The sequence below is a fragment of the Phaethon aethereus genome (assembly GCF_964289735.1).
Source record: "Phaethon aethereus genome assembly, chromosome: 13".
Classification (NCBI taxonomy): Eukaryota; Metazoa; Chordata; class Aves; order Phaethontiformes; family Phaethontidae; genus Phaethon; species Phaethon aethereus.
The window spans coordinates 22,650,739-22,667,673 of NC_138589.1; the positions used below are offsets into that span (position 1 = coordinate 22,650,739).

At 40.9% G+C, this 16,935-nt stretch overlaps 1 protein-coding gene across 2 annotated transcripts in view; it reads left to right on the plus strand.

Annotated features, from left to right (window-relative positions):
• Window positions 1-2,962: 2,962 nt before the first annotated feature.
• The window catches only part of AP1G1 (adaptor related protein complex 1 subunit gamma 1), a gene marked incomplete at its 5' end in the record, with an annotated part of 37,928 nt that continues 23,955 nt past the window's right edge, over window positions 2,963-16,935 (plus strand). Inside the window, 6 exons of one of the 2 annotated variants that reach the window (XM_082005588.1) lie at window positions 2,963-3,163; window positions 8,375-8,499; window positions 11,077-11,218; window positions 12,485-12,581; window positions 15,428-15,504; window positions 16,701-16,709. In XM_082005588.1, the coding sequence (XP_081861714.1) occupies window positions 2,963-3,163; window positions 8,375-8,499; window positions 11,077-11,218; window positions 12,485-12,581; window positions 15,428-15,504; window positions 16,701-16,709 (651 nt within the window). The remainder of the gene's footprint in view (window positions 3,164-8,374; window positions 8,500-11,076; window positions 11,219-12,484; window positions 12,582-15,427; window positions 15,505-16,700; window positions 16,710-16,935) is intronic. The other variant, XM_082005589.1, reaches the window with a different exon arrangement.

Genomic DNA, 16,935 nt, shown 5'->3' on the forward strand with positions numbered 1-16,935 from the left:
TGTCAGAGGCAGGATGCTGAACAGGATGGAGCTTCCATCAGACCTGATATGGCCTTTCTGATCTGCTTTCTGCCTTCTTTGACTGCCCATTTAGGACAGTGAAAGGTTGGCAGATAATGTTCTTCATGTAAATTAGTAGGTTAAGTTGAAGACTATAGAAATGAGGGATTAGCTTGAATTAATTAAGAATAGCTTTCATAGGAGATTGAGACCACTTCCAATATGACAGATTTAGAATAGAAACATGAATTTAAGCAGATGTTGTTATAAGGATTCATAGAATTTGGGAGGGGGTTGTATCCTACCTTATTGCAGAACAGCTTCCTAGGTAGGCAAGCCTTGTGTCTTAAGTTTTATTCAGAGTTTCAGCTCTGAAGGCAGGCTCTAAGGATAGGCTTATGCAAACAAGATTTCGGCATATGTAGTAGGGTGTAATTAGCAGCAAGTTAACAAGTCTCCAGTGATAGCACACAGTTAATCTATGTTTATCCCTTTTCACTAAGAGTGAATTACCACAGAGTAAAGCAGCACAGCCAGACAACACCTAGGAAACAAGTAGTACGTGCTGTATTTGAACTCTAGCTTGCAATAATCAATACTTGCCCAGTTACCTTAATACTACATGCCATTTAAATCCATGGTTTTAGTTTTCCTTTTTTTTTTAATAGTTTCAAGTGGCTCATTTTGAAATTTCCTAAGCAAGCTATTCATCAGAGGCTTTTTGCAGGATTTTAGTAAAGTATTTTGCTCTATTAGGGTAGGAAAAGTATTTTATTATGTGTGGATAGGTGTGATGCAGCAGGAAATGGATAGAATTAAACTACCTTTCATGTGAAAAGCTTTGAAACCTTCATGCTTCTGGCTGACTTCCTGTATGAGTGCTGGGGAGTTGTCCTTTTATTTTGAGGATGTCTATTTTGTTGCACTAGTGAAAATGGTCTTGCAATTTGGCCAATTAATATTTGCAAAAATTATTTGTACGTGCTCCTTTGAGACTTGCACTTCAGCATCTGAGATCTCCAGGGACTGTACAATAGGTGTGTCTCAATGTACTGCTCTTAATGCTCTGCAGGGTTTTCATGTTCTATTTGTTGTGATCCTACAACCTTAACCTGCTGCTGAAAGATCACAGTTCTACCACTATCACTTGTACTGTTAGCTGAAGAACAGGCACCTGCAGTAAGGGTTTAAAGACTCCATCTAACTAAAAGCTTCCTCATACGCATCTAGATACGATGCTGTGTGAGGAGGGTCTTTGCAGTGTAGGAACATTACAAGCTGCATTAAAAGAACAGCTGCCACATTCAACGGCCTTATTTATTGCATGTTCAAATACTGTTCTGGAGACAGACTTCTTACTTCCCCGTGACCATTTCTGTGATGCTTGTTACTGCAGCATCTGAATGCATAGTAAGCATTCATTCATTCATACCACAGTAATGGTGGGAAGTGTTATAAATTCACATGGAGAGGCAAGGCAAGACTAAGGATTAACATGTCTAATAATCTTGATCTTAACGTGTGTCAGCATTTTGGGGCAGAGTTTCCTTATGCAGAAAGAACATACCTACTCTTCCATTTTCAAAATTGAATGCTTTGTGTCTCTGTAAATTCAAACTTTCTAGGTATGAAGATGAGGAACTGGAATATGAGGGGTTGACATGGTTTGACTGAAGAGACTTAGTGTTATATATTAATTCTGTAGGAGACCAGATTTATAATCCAGACCCATAGAGCTGCATTCAGCTCTCTTACTGTGAGGCCATGTTTACTCATTGTATGTGCATCTCGCTCTGCTTCTCTGCAGCAAACAAGTCCCCTGCTAACTCTGTATGCTTCCCAGCCTCTGTTCTGTGGTGTCATGCGAGCCAGTTAGTACAGCATCTGCATGCACATCTTTTTCTGATATGGCAGTGCTTAAAATGTGTGAAACACCATTTTGTGAGGATGGTGACCCAGACAAAATCTGTAGCAGGCTGCCGTGGCAACTTTTTACAAGTTGATGTGACATTATCTGTTATCAGAACAGCTTAGTTATATTTGCAGTCTAGCGTGGATGAAAGAAGACTGTAGAGAAGCTTGCACAGTCTGATTTCCCAGTAAGTCAAAAGTCTGCTTTGGTGAACATAATTCTACAGTTTGGCTTTTGAGAACCATTTTTCTCTTGAGGGATACTGAGAAGACCAAATTGCTCACTAGGTCAGATGGCTCCATCAGTATTCCATCTGGTGAAGTGAAACTATTTGGAGTTCATGTAGAATACACTTTTCTTACACACTATTTTTATATGTGTGCCACCAAACAGTAATGTGACAGGATTGTTTGTTTTAGAAAGGATTGTTTTGTTTGGTGTGCAGTAAAGGGATGGTGTCAACTTGATTTATTTTTAAAAGAAAATTCCCTGAAATATCCACACAGCTAGGATTGCACTTCCATCTGCTGCTTCTGCTATTTCCTTGCCTCTAAGAAGGAAGTGTGTGTGGCACAAGTTTGCAGGATTTTTGAAGCATGGCTATCTGAAACACTTGTATGAAATCTTGTGCAAGTTACTAAACAGCATTGCTTTTCTTAAAGGATTTCTGTCGCAAGTTGTCATGATTTTGGGATCAACTTTCTTTGGAGCCTGACTTTTCTGGAGAGAGGCAGATGAAGCGAATATGAGAGTATACCTTGCAGAGTGCTGTTTTGAATGGGGAGTCGTGTTATATTCACCTGACAGCCAGCTCAAAGCATAGCAATTCCATTTCTAATGTCCTGGAAAAGCAAATGTGAGGTACAATGAATTCCTGTGGTTTTCAAGGTTACTTTTAACCATGCTGGTGAAGCACTCTGCATTTTCTTAATTCTTCTACTTATATCATTGTAGGGGGAGAAAGAAGAAAAACATACGCAAACGTATGAGACCATTATGAAGCCTTTAGGTACAGTACAAGGTTTACAGATCTCTCTCTCCTCCCAGAGGATGCCAGCCCCCATCAGACTGCGGGAGTTGATCCGGACCATCCGGACAGCAAGAACCCAGGCAGAAGAGCGTGAGATGATCCAAAAGGAATGTGCTGCTATCCGGTCATCCTTCCGAGAGGAAGATAACACGTACCGATGCAGAAATGTGGCAAAGCTGCTGTATATGCACATGCTGGGATACCCTGCACATTTTGGACAGGTGGGTCAGAGTTCAATGCTTGCTATGCTATGTGCATATGCCAGTCTGCTTTGTGTGTTTTGGGCACATTGACTTGCTCAGAGCATTCCTAGCTGCACTTTTGCTGTCTACTCTTCGGGATGTTTTGAGGTTCCTCTTCACGTATGTTCTGAACATACATTAGTTAGTTCTGCCTTTAAGTGAGATCTGCTGTTTGAAGACTTCTGTATTTTGTTATGAAGCTTAGGGTTAGCCTGCTTTTGCCAGACTGTCTGCTCCTCACCACCCATGTTTCTGCAGAGCAGTAGTTCTTAAACCACTGTCCAGTACATCTGAATATTTCTAAATGGGTTTAAAACAGCACTTTGGAGTTCTGTGTGTGATGGAAAATAGCAGATGCTCAAAGGAGGTTCTATAGCCCTTTTCCTTCTAAAGCAATCTATTGTAGGCAGATAAGAGCTCGTCTGTTCCCAGCAATAAGAAATTGATGTTCCTTATCCCCATCTTCGTGAGGTGACTTGGAGATTGCTGGTATGAGTTTTCCATTTCTTGGCTTATTTTTGATGTGCTATTTTTGACACAGATAGACTGTGGAAAAGGGAGATGGGGAGATGGAAGTTCTTGATCTACAAGATGTCCTTCAAGATGAGCTTTGCTTAGTCTTTGGGGCATAGTCTGTTTTGCTTAAAGTCAGTAAGTGTCCTGTTAATACTAATCTAACCCAGGCCTTCCATAAAGCTAAATAAAAAGTCAGTCAAATTGTATCCCTTAAATTAGCTTCATCTCTTGGGAGTCTGTCCATTCATGATTGGATTTACTGATCCTGACGTGTTTCACTGAAACAGTAAACTCAAACCACTGGAATCAAATTCCAAATAGTCTGTGGTGTTAGGGAGTGAGTCTGGGCTGTGCTATTGTATATAAAGTGCATCATCTTACTTCTACATCGTTGGATTCTCCTCACAGGATAACGAATTGTTGCATAAGAGCAAGTGAATTTGTGTATTATCCTGTTCTTAACACTTCACATAGCCAGACTCCCTGGTCCAAGAGAGAAACTTCCTGTGACAAAAATTAAGGCTAAGAGCCACAAGAAGAATGAAGTGTGTTACAGATCGGTGTCATCCAGAATTTCTACATTTGACCTATGTTAGGAACATTTTTAAACTTCATTTGGATCATTTTATCTTGTTATTCAAGTATTCAACATATACGGAAGACTAGACCAGATATCTAACAATTTTTCAGCTTCTGCTTTGGTCAGTAACGGTAAATTACCTCTTGACTCTCAGTGGAAGAAGGATAAACAGATCATTCAATATCTGTTATTGCTGGGGTTGCTACATCTCAAACAGAAGCATCAATGCTGACTATTTTGGGAACAAAGTACTTCATTCGATGGCCTTGTTTCTCATGTAGTTTATCAGCTGTGCTTTCAGGAAGATACACGGCCCAAGGTTGAGAAGGTATTTTAAAAAGTATTCTCTAAGTGAGTAAGTTGTGGACCTTTGCACGTCTTCAATGCTTATAACTGGAAGTAATCTTTCAAAGTGATAATGTTGTGTAGGTGGAGTATCGTTTGCATGAATTGGGGACCTGTTGAAGACATATGCTGTTCCAGCAGTGGAGTCTTGTAGATAGGCAGTCCAGCATTGTAGACAGGAAGTTTTTGAGAGTGACAGGATAAATACACAGGAAATATGTTTTGGTGAAAAACAGGAGTGTGCCACAAGTTGTGTTAGACAGCCTCTCTTAAAGATGTAAGCAGACTTCTGACTTCAGCTAACATTGTGGATGGGGTAACCAATAATAAAAGAGAATTTAGAGAAGGTGTCATAAGTAGTGGATGGTTGACTGACTTCATTCCAAGCCAGGGGGCCTTAACTTTGACCCAGGATATCTTGTACAGAAATATGAGCATGAGCACCATATTTAGCAAGTGCATGCTAAGATGCACTGGATGGCAAGCTGCCTCTTGAGCATGTGCAAAGGCCATTTGTGCAAGTTTAGAAGGTGTCAGGCAGCCTGGGCAAATGGTCAAATAACTTTATTATTATTGCCATTATTTTTACTTGCAAAAATTTCCAGTTGTAAGAGTAATTATGTCAGGAAAAACTTACCCAAGTTGTAGTCTGGCTAAATGTCTGTATCATAGCCAGTTTTACTAATGTATCTGTTACAGTACTGATGTAGCAGATTTTAATTGTTCCTTTGAACTAAATGGATATAATGGTATCAAGATTTCTTCCACTAATTAGATCTAGTAAGAGCTTCAGCTGATCATGTTTCTCGGTATTTATGTGCATGAAGCTAGTTTGCATGTATTTGTATACAAATGAAACAATAACTCATCTGCCTTTTGTGGGGTAAATTTCAAGAATAAATTTGAAGTTCAAAAGTACTAGAAATATACCTTACAGTATCTGTTGCAGTCATTAGTTTCCTTCTCCTTTTTCTTAGTCATTTGTCTTCTGCCTTTGTTGGCTCTTACACTGTAGCTTAGATGTCATCAATTCTATGTTGCATTTTTACAGAGGATTATATAAGAAAGTATCTTGTAAACTTGGGGAAGAATGTTGGTTCAGAGGTGCATTATTCTCCTATAGAAAGCACTGGAAAGATAAGAGGTCAATACCTAGTGTTCTGTACCTTATCCCTGGTTGATCTTGCCCATTGGTGCAAGTTCAGTTATCCTTGTGGATGACTGATCTTGTTCAGAGGTGTTTCTTTATTTTAGATTTTCAGCCCCTTTAAAGCTAGCAAACTGAACTTACTTCTCTCTTAAACTTTTTCTTAGTGGTTTGTTACCCTGCCCTAGCTGGGTGTTCATATGGGACAATTTCTTGCACAGTTGAGTTGTATGTCATGATGCCATGCAGTTGTGAGAACTTGTCAGTGGCTAGGCCATAGCACTTGCTTTCTCTGGCACTTCAACTCTAATTTTCTTATTGTTGTATCCTATACAACTTTACCCTCCTGGTGTGTGTGCTTCTTGCATCTCCCCTGTGTCTGTTGCCCTGTTCAAGCTTCCCTGTAGGTAGGGACCATGAAAAACTTTTTGTGATGCCCTGTATTTTTGCCTGTGCATGCCTTCTTTACTTCCTGTAAAATGGATCTGTTGCAAGCTTTGTCTGACCCCTCCTTAAACCCATTGTGTATGCTTACTTGCTGCTTTAGCTAATTTGTGAAACAGGCTTATGGGATGTGTTTGTGAGGGCTAGGTCTCTTACTTGTTTTAAGAAGCCATTTCTGCTGCTTCCTGTCTGGAAAGTAGAGATTGATTACACTTGATTAGTTATCTGTTAGAGACAAATCACAGAATCACTAAGGTTGGAAAGGACCTTCAAGATCATCAAGTCCAACCATTAATCCAGCGCCACCATGTTCCCTAAACCATGCCTTGAAGCACCACATCCACACGTTTTTTGAACACTTCCAGAGATGGTGACTCCACCACCTCCCAGGGCAGCCTGTTCCAATGCTTGACCACCCTCTCGGTGAAGAAATTTTTCCTAATCTCCAATCTAAACCTCCCCTGGCGTAACTTGAGGCCATTTCCTCTCCTCCTATCGCTGGTTACTTGGGAGAAGAGACCAACACCCTCGTCGCCACAACCCCCTTTCAGGTAGTTGTAGAGAGCGATAAGGTCTCCCCTCAGCCTCCTCTTCTCCAGACTGAACAACCCCAGTTCCCTCAGCCGCTCCTCATAAGACTTGTGCTCCAGACCCCTCACCAGCTTTGTTGCCCTTCTTTGGACAAGCTCCAGCACCTCAGCATCCTTCTTGTAGTGAGGGGCCCAAAACTGAACACAGTATTCAAGGTGCGGCCTCACCAGTGCCGAGTACAGGGGCACAATCACTTCCCTGCTCCTGCTGGCCACACTATTGCTGATACGGGCCAGGACGCTGTTGGCCTTCTTGGCCACCTGGGCACGCTGCCGGCTCATGTTCAGCTGGCTGTCAGCCAGCACCCCCAGGTCCTTTTCTGCCAGGCAGCTCTCCAGCCACTCCTCCCCAAGCCTGTAGCGTTGCTTGGTGGTGTTGTGGCCAAAGTGCAGGACCCTGCACTTGGCCTTATTAAACCTCATACAGTTGACCTCTGCCCATCGATCCAGCCTGTCCAGATGCCTCTGCAGAGCCCTGCTACCCTCCAGCAGATCAACGCTCCCACCCAACTTGGTGTCATCTGCAAACTTACTGAGGGAGCACTCGATCCCCTCATCCAGATAATCAATAAATAGATATTGAACAAGACCAGCCCCAGAACTGAGCCCTGGGGAACACTGCTTGTGACTGGCCACCAGCCAGATTTAACGCCGTTCACCACAACTCTCTGGGCTCGGCCATCCAGCCAGTTCCTCACTCAGCGAAGAGTAAACCCGTCCAAGCCGCCAGTTTCTGCAGGAGAGTGCATAGTAATGTCAGAATATCTTTGTGTTTGAGGTCTCTTTTTTTTTTTTTTAGTAAGAAGGTGTTAAGTTTAAAAACAGATTAGCAATTACAGTCTTAATCAGCTGAGTGCAGGTGGCAGCTATGCATGTTATCTTAGGGATCTCCTTTATGTTTTTGAACACAGTTAACCTTTCTACATGGTGAAAGGAAGCTTGTAGTGGCTGTAATGCATATGATTTTAGTCAAACTTCAGGTGTTCGAATAGGGATTACAGAGCAGCACAAAAACTTAACTCTGACTGTATCTAAGGTGTACCTAGCTAGCAAGTTAGTTACAGATCATAATAAACAAAAACTGGTTTTGACAGCTTAACTTACAGAACATTGATCCCTTCTCTGGTAGGTAGATAGACCCATTTAAGCCTGGTTTCCAATGCATATAAACATGACACATGCAAAGATCTGGAAATCTAGATCTAGTTTGTTTTTAATGGTGGATCCCTTGACTTTACGAATATGTTATCTTTTACTTTTCTGATCTGACATAAACCCACGTATCTGGTATATTTGAGGTCTTAGAAAGCCAGCAGTATCTGGCTATTTCAAGATGCAGGAGCTGCTAATGACTTTCCTGCTGGCTTGCTGGGAGCTTTGGGCAGGTCATTTAACCTACTTTTGTTTTCCACGTCACCAAAATGGGAATAAAATATACTTTAAAAAAAATGCATTCTGGGAGACCAAAATAAGTAAACATCAAAATTCAAACTGTTTCTCCTCTAGCTAAGAAATAGTTTAAGCTAATTCTGTCTTTTTTTCTTTTTTCCTTTTTTTTTTTTTTCCAGTTGGAGTGCCTCAAGCTCATTGCCTCTCAGAAATTCACAGACAAGCGCATTGGGTATTTAGGTGCCATGTTGCTGCTGGATGAGAGACAGGATGTCCATCTTCTTATGACCAATTGCATCAAGAAGTAAGGGTACCACCTCTCTCTCCATCAACACATGCTTTGAGGTTTCAGGATCTGAAAGTATACTCCTGACAGTGATATTTTGAGTACTTTAAGTTTTTTCCCTTGTGTTAGAGAATTGGTGTCTACAATTTGTTGTATGCTGTTGACCATACCAAGACTGTTCTGGTATTGTACTGTATTGGATGATCCTGTCTAGCTTCTTTAGAGGGAAGAGAATATGAAATGGCATTGGTTCTGAAGAGGTGTATGTGGCAAACAACAACTCATGTAACTACTGTTACAGAATGATAATGTGTGTTTCTGGAGCCCATGTTAAGATAAATAAAATCAAGAAGATGAAATGACCACAGTAAGCTGCTCAGCCAGCACAGAAGACCTCTAATTGTTGTAAAGAACTCGTGATTACTGTAAAGAACTCTCTTCCATTTCTGTAAATTAGTTATCTTCCAGCTCACAGTAAGAAAGATCCAGGCGAGCAGTAATGCAGCATCAGTAAAGGGCCATGCACCTTTTAAATGTGATTGAATCAGGATGTTTTTGTAACACTGTTGAAACTTTGTAGGCTGGGCTGGCCATTGTATGTCACAGAGTCATATATATTGCTGCAGCCATGTTGTCCTGTGTTTGTTTACTTGACTTTTACTGACGAGCTCTTCAGAGTCATCTGATTTCAAGGGTCAAGGCTGTGTATCCTGCTTTCTTTTTAAGGTTGGCCTAACGGTCCTGATGAATGGTTTTGCCTGGAAGCAAGGCGGCAACTTGGGATGTGCTGTCTGCTTGGCATCTTGCTGAAATCAAGGCAAAAGGGGATGGGAAATAATTTTTTTCCTTACTTTTTTCTCTCAGCAAAATGCTGCTAAACTGGGACAGTTTTATATTGTAATTTAGTAGATGATGATTAGTGCATTTCGAATAATACTCCTTTTCAAGATGGATGGGATCAGGAGTGGAACAACTGGGTTCTAGTTGATTTATCCAAATGCCTGCTTGGTTGTGTGTGGTGTGTCTGCTTTTATTATTTACTTTTAGAACATAAGCCTCCCAGATATTAGCAAGTAAAGTATTGATCTTCAGTTAGGCAGTGGCCTCCAAGTGCTTGGAAAGAAACTTGACAAAGCTGCGGGCCTGTGGCTCTGCTAACTGGGCCTGGACCTAGTGTCTAGGAGAGAAGAGACATTTGGCTAAAGGTTTCTTCACTGAAATGTCATACCTGTGAGGCTCTTCCATTAGAACCAAGCTGCTAGGTTAACAGCTCTTTTGATTGTTTATGCTAAAATGAATTTGTGTGATAAGAGTGTAGGGAATTTGAACTGGAAATGGGTCAGACTGAAGGTGAGCAAAACTGGTGGACAGCTTCCCACCGCCTCAGTGTGTTGTTTATTGCTTTCTCCTTTGGCTTCTGTATCTACCACTTTGTCTTGCTTTTATCTAGACATTAAGGTATTTATGGCATTGTCTTTCATTATTTTATAGCAAGACCTAGATTTTTGATACAAAAAAAGTGAGCACCCTTGTGAAGTACATACTTGCTGTACACAGAGCTTTATATAGCTGCCAAAAATTTGTTAAAGGAAGGAAACAAAAAACCAACCCATTTAGTGGCATGTGCTGTCTGTTCCTTCATCTGCATGTTGCTATAGCTGCTTGACGTTACAACCAGAATACTGTCTCTTGCTTTTCTGCACGCTGTGTGCATTTGGTTACATACCACCCGTTTCCCCTGCTCTTCCACCATGCAATCCCCAGCTCCCCTCACCTCCCAGACCAGGAACCATATTTTTTACTTTCTTCAACATTGAATCCTGGATACTGTGGCAACATGAGTACCAAACAGTCTGATGGAAAAGTAGTGTAGAAATCAGTTTTAAAGGCTGTTGGGATTGCCATGTGGAAGCTATATTGTCTTGTACTTAGTGTGACATTGGTAGCTGGCTTCATGAACAGCATCTACTGTTAGGTGGCTTTAACTTCTTATTGACTGCTTTTTGCAACTTCCTTAGGCATATGAATAGTTAAGATTGCTAAACAAAATCCCTGTATGGATTATTTTCAATCTGTGCGAGTGGTGAGGTTTGTGGTTTTCACTCAGGATAGGGCATGTTTTTACATAGATATTTATATACTGTTTGATTTGTAAATGCAGAAGCTAAAGTCTATCCTAGAACATGCTTAAACCGGGACAACCCACAGAGTCACTACAGGACCGTACTTCATGTTAGGTTTTTCTGCATGCAAGTTCCAAAAGGAAATGTTTTGTCTTTATTTTAGAAGTTTAATGGAATTCTGTGTGGTCTTCCTTCTTCTCAGCTCAATCTCTAGATACCCACCTGATAGTTTTAACCAAGAATTTTGTCTTTATAATTGAGGATTCTAAGTAGAAGTGGTGGCAAACCCTGTGGTACATGCACTCAAAGTTGCTGTTGCTCCTAAGTCATGCTCCCAAATAGCTGAGAATGCAGAGAGGAGTTCTGGGCCACGTGTGCAGCTGGTTAGATGACTGTAGATATAGATGCCTTTTCTTGTGTGTTCAGGTTCTCTCTGTGCATGCTGATAGGGTTTTTTTGTTCTCGTTTACAGTGACCTTAATCACAGCACGCAATACGTGCAGGGGCTGGCACTCTGCACTCTTGGCTGCATGGGCTCCTCAGAAATGTGCAGAGACCTTGCAGGAGAGGTGGAAAAGCTTCTCAAAACTTCAAACTCCTATCTTAGGAAGAAGGTACTTCAAGGAACTTTTGAATACTTTGTTATGGATTAAAACTAAAGATTGATCAGATACCTTGCTAATATCTGTAATACTACATGGCTTGGATCACACTGGCTAAGTATTTCCCAGTGTGCAAGACAGAGGGCAAAACTCTCTGCCTATCTGTAGCAGGAATGTGTATAACCCTCTAAAAGACAAGCCTCCAACAGGTGAGGCAGTTGTTTCTATTTTGATACTCTCTACCTTAAGGTTATTGGTGGTAATGTGAACACCTGCTTGTTCATAGACATTAACTCCAAACTCCTAGTCATCAGTTTTATTTCTATATCTTATCTGATAAATCCAGAGAAACTTTGATCATTAACAGTGCAGGCTGATATCTGAAGATTTGAACCTATTTGATCTCTTCTGTTGATGATGATGACAGTAGTATGTGAGATAGAAGTGTTAAGGGCTTGAAACAGGCAAACAATTGTAAATTGTCTTGTTTCCATAGAAGTGTGCCATAGCACCTGCAAAGTGTAATCACCCTTGTCCTTTTAAATTTATTTCATTGTTAAGTCATGGGGAAGGTGGGAAGCAGTATTATCCCAATACCTAGGACTTGGGAAGACATACATTGTTACTACTTTGTCTAGTGCTGGATCTAGAGAGAGATTAGAGAAAGCAATGCTAAGAGGTATTACTGTATTTTAGGAAGAGGCCCTCACTGCACTTGATTCTCAAGCAGCTGCAAAGAATGGTGTCTCCTGTTGCTTCTGCACACTAGGTGTAGTAGGCAATTTTTCTGCAGTATACTTTTGTTTTTCATAGGACCCATCACCTGCAGGAGGAAGTTATTTTGTGGGGAAGGAGATGATACTCAAGGGAAAGAAAGTGAGCCATAAATTTGACATAAATATCATTATTTGCTTCCAATACATTATCCCCTCCCTAGTAACAGGAAGACGGACTGAAAGGCAGTTATTAAAGGCAGAGCTGCTTTGCAGTTAATATCACTTCTGAAGTGAATAATGTAAAAATAAACCATTGCTAGTGGGAGTATTACTTTGTAGCTCAGTGGTTTTTTTCCCTCCTCACTCGTGGTAGTTTTTATGAACTCTTCTTTGTGATGTTGTTTAGTATCACTTGTAGCAGAGAGATGGAAAAATGTACCATAAACTTTCTAGGCTTTTGTATATAATGAAATTTGTGATAGTTCCCACTGTGCTAGATGTTCTCAAAGCATGTATCGCTCTTGTTACCGTATGTACTAAAAGAGCTGTTTTTCCTATACAGGCAGCATTGTGCGCTGTTCATGTCATTAGAAAGGTGCCTGAACTCATGGAGATGTTCCTGCCAGCCACCAAAAACCTGCTGAATGAGAAGAACCATGGTAATATCTGAGACTCTACTTGCCAAGGCTATGCCATTTTTTACAGGATGTACGCTTGCTACCTAAACCTTTTGTTTGGAAGGAACTTTTGAGGTGTATTTTGTATGATTTGTTTCTTCCCATTTCTATGCAGTGAAAGCAAATGCCATTCAGAAGGAAGGGATGTGTATGACATTGCCAGTCAGCAGGACTTTTACATGGCATAGGTGCAAAAGGAACTCTTTCACTGTTTTTTTGATAGAGTGGGTAGAATGGAAAAGTTTGTGGTTTTTATCCAATACACGGCCTAAAGCGACTCTGAAGTGTACTTTTTAGGTTGGTTTTTTTTTTGTCTTCTGTTAGCATAGCACTGTAGGATTCTCTGCTACCATTTTAGCAGGCATTCCCAGGACTGAGGTACCTACATCACAAAAGAGTCTTTCTTCAGTGCTGTTTTTATCAGAACTAAATCATAAAACAGATTCTCACTTTAATGGTCTTTTGCAAAATTACTCTGTTTAATGTATTTTCTTGCACAGGCGCTTCCAGAAAATTATTTGTGGAGAAATACTAACACCTTGATAAATGTGTATCAAGCCTAGTGGTCACTTCCCAAAGTCTTAGTCCTGTTGCACATCTGCAATGAGCATGTGCTTTAAGGAAATAGGTGGATGTACTAGGAGTTTTACAGTGGATGTTTGCAGTGCTGGAAACCCATTACAGGGAGAAATTCTGTCTCAAGAAAGGGTAGTTGTTAAGTGCCAACAGTACTAATGGGCCAAAGTAGCTTCCTGAGAAGCTATTGTTTAATTTTTTTTTTTTTTTTGGCTGCATGTGTTGCAAACTGTCCTGTACCTGAAAGTTTTACATGTGGAATGTAGTTTGTGCGTGTGCTGCTAGTTTACCTTGATTTAAAACGTGAAGGTGAGAACCTTTAGACCAGGCACTGCTGCAAATAGGCAGTGCTTTTTAAGACTCTTTGTCAGTAAGTGATGCCTACATGATCCAACTTGGTAGTGTGAGATCCTTTGTCGTACGCAACCATGAAAAGCTGAGAGCTGTTGTGTTCCCCCTTTAAAGATGGGAATGCTTCTCTTCAAGCCTTGGTCAAGCAGAGAATTGAGTGTACGATCACCTGAATTCAAGAACTGGATGATCCTTTCCGCTTTCCTCATCTTTAAAAATCAGCATCTCCTTTCTAGCCATCTTAGCTGTGGGTGTTGTGTTGAGCAGAATTTGTGTTCTGAAGCAGAATATAGATGAAACCCGTTTAGCAGCCTCTTGGGAAGTCTCAGTGATAAGTAAGCAGTGTCAGTATTAAGTGAGCTGTGACACAAGCTTTATAGAGAGATATTTATGTACTTCAAAACAGATTTTGGATAGAATCTGCAATAGGTCAGAAAGCTTCATAGCTTGTGGAATATAAATGTCATCTCTGTAGAAAACATTGCTTATTAAGCAGGCTTCTATTAGTTTTCTGAGTCAGGAGCTCTCCAGTACAGACTTAACAGCTACAGAAAATGAATAACTGAAAAATTTAGCATCTGAGAAGGATTGCTGTGTTACAACTGAATGCAGATGCAAAGTAATGCTCGCTGTTGAAGTTTCATGCTTTGAAAAGTTATGTCTCACTAACAAGTTGTCTAGCACTGACATCTAGTTAAATGGGTTGTAACTGACATGCCTTTTCTAACTATTTTCAGAGACACTTTGACTGGGTTTTATTAAGGCAGGGCACACGGCAGCTGGCTGCCAATGCACAGACACTGGCTTGACCAAGCAGTCAGAATATAGTCTTTCTCTAGACTTGAGTTCTGAGACCTTCTGAGGAAGGCCTAATTCAGGTCACATAAGGCTGGCTAGGGTACCTAAATCAGAAGAGAAAATCAGGAGGTGTGAGGAACCCAAAGCCTACAATGCAGTTAAGACACATTGTCCTTCTAGAGTCTTATGTTTGCATAGAATCATAGAATGGTTTGGGTTGGAAGGAGACCTCATCTAGCCCAACTATGTTACCGTCTGGCTGTTACCATAAGGAAGTGATTGTACGCCTGTACTTGGCACTGGTGAGGCTGCACCTCAAATACTGTGTTCAGTTTTGGGCCCCTCACTGCAAGAAAGCCATTCAGTTGCTGGAGCGTGTCCAGAGAAGGGCAACGAAGCTGGGGCGGGGTCTGGAGCACATGTCTTATGAGGAGCGGCTGAGGGAACTGGGGTTGTTTAGTCTGGAGAAGAGGAGGCTGAGGGGAGACCTTGTTGTGCTCTACAGTTACCCAAAAGGGGGTTGTGGTGAGGTGGGTGTTGGTCTCTTCTCCCAAGTAACTAGTGATAGGAAGAGAGGAAGTGGCCTCAAGTTGTTATAGGGGAGGTTTAGACTAGATATTAGGAAAAATTTCTTCACCGAGAGGGTGGTCAAGCATTGGAACAGGCTGCCCAGGGAGTTGGTGGAGTCGCCATCACTGGAAGTGTTTAAAAAACATGCAGGCGTGGCACTTTGGGACATGGTTTAGTAGGCATAGTGGTGTTGGGTTAACGGTTGGACTCTGATCTTAAAAGTCTTTTCCAACCTTAATGATTCTGTGATTCTGTGACTGTATACTTAGTATGCAAGGTTCTGAAGACAAAGTCAAATTTCTTTCCTCCTTTGGCTTTCAGTTGCAGCTTTAAGACATGAGCACATTGCTATTTGCTTTTCCTTTAGCACAGGTGCACGTGCAAATATATTTTGGGATAGATATGTTGGATTCAAGAAGAATATTTTTTTAATGATCTCCTGTTGTTTCCTTGTGATCTTTGTCATGTGCCTGGAGCCAATGAAATTATGTTATATGTAGATATTTTTTTCTTTTCCCCCTCCTCACCTTTAGGTGTTCTTCACACGTCAGTTGTCCTCCTCACAGAGATGTGTGAGAGAAGCCCAGACATGCTTGCACACTTTAGAAAGGTAAGTGTGAACTGATAATATTGCAGAGTTAATATTTATGGTTTAGTTTGTGGTGGGTTCCCCTCTGCCCCCCGGTGTGTCCTCTTAGTCTCCCTAGTGAAAGCAGTGTGCACGTCTTGTAGTAAAATCCTTACAACTATTTGGGTGAAGAATTCAATGGTACTATCTGCTCGTTATCAAATTAAAAAAAAAAAAATTGGGGACTTTTGTGTATATCCTAATTTTGTATATATCCCTAATCCCCTTCAATAAATGGTTAGGTTACAAAACATCAGTCTTAAGACTGTGCAGTAGTATGAAACTCATCCTAAGGTTAGATTTAAAGTGTCCTCTTTGATGTTTCCTTAGATTTTTTTCCACTCAGTGTAGCTAATTGCATAGTGACATTGGAATCGCAAATGTATTAAACATAAAGAAGCAAAGATGAAAACATGCTTTAACCACAGCCACACAATTTTGTAAACTCAGGTCAAAAATACCAATGGAAGTTCTAGTTCTGTAGATACCTCATCTATGGTGCATGCTATATTATACAGTTTTCCATTTTAACTTAAGGGTTTGAGAGTCAATGTCACTTTTCCTCCTCTGGTTAAGAATGTTTGCTTCTCCTCCCCTCCCTGCCCCCAGCACAGACTTCCTTATGCTGTTTGCTACAATTTGCTATGCAGTATTATTGCCATATGAAAGACTGCCAATAGAATGGCATCTGAAAATTGCATTGATTATGTCATTCTGATTGTTTTGGTCAAAGAAGGACAAATTGAACAAAGCTGGTAGAACAGAACTGACCGTTTGCTCCTCCGAAAAGTCTTAAAGGTGCTTATTTATTTGCATGCCCCGTTTACTATTCTTCCGTGGCTTGTCTGTATCATTAGGGATTTAAAATAGTACATCCTTTGATGCATCTTAGCATTTTGGCATGCATCTTCCCTTGACCTGATCGTATATGTCAAAGCAGGAATGAAAGTGGGACTAGGGTCATGTTGAAGGTAGCCATCCCTGCTACTAATTGCTCAGTCAAGATGATAGTTGTGAGAAAAGAGAGAAAGTCCATAAAATCTAGGTACTAGGTATGTTCTTTTCTAGCTATCTCTTGTAGTTGTTTACGCTGTGGATGGTATAACATTGATCTGCCCCTAATGCCTGCTTCGTCTGTTTTGTCCTTTTTGTCTGTTTGGAATCCTGCTGTGTGTTAGAATGAAAAGGTAAGAGTTAATTCTTCTAGATGGTGCATGCTCGCATTGAATCTGTAGATGTTTATATCTTGTGAGGCACATTTGTGATTGATGCCACATGCTCAGATCAATTGTACTTGTCTAATGCTCTTTGTGCACTGATCTGGTCTTGTCACTAAACCTCTATACCCATGGCAGCCCTGAATCTCAGTTGTGGCCTTCTCCAAACACAAGCCTGCTTTCCTTAAGCTGTGTC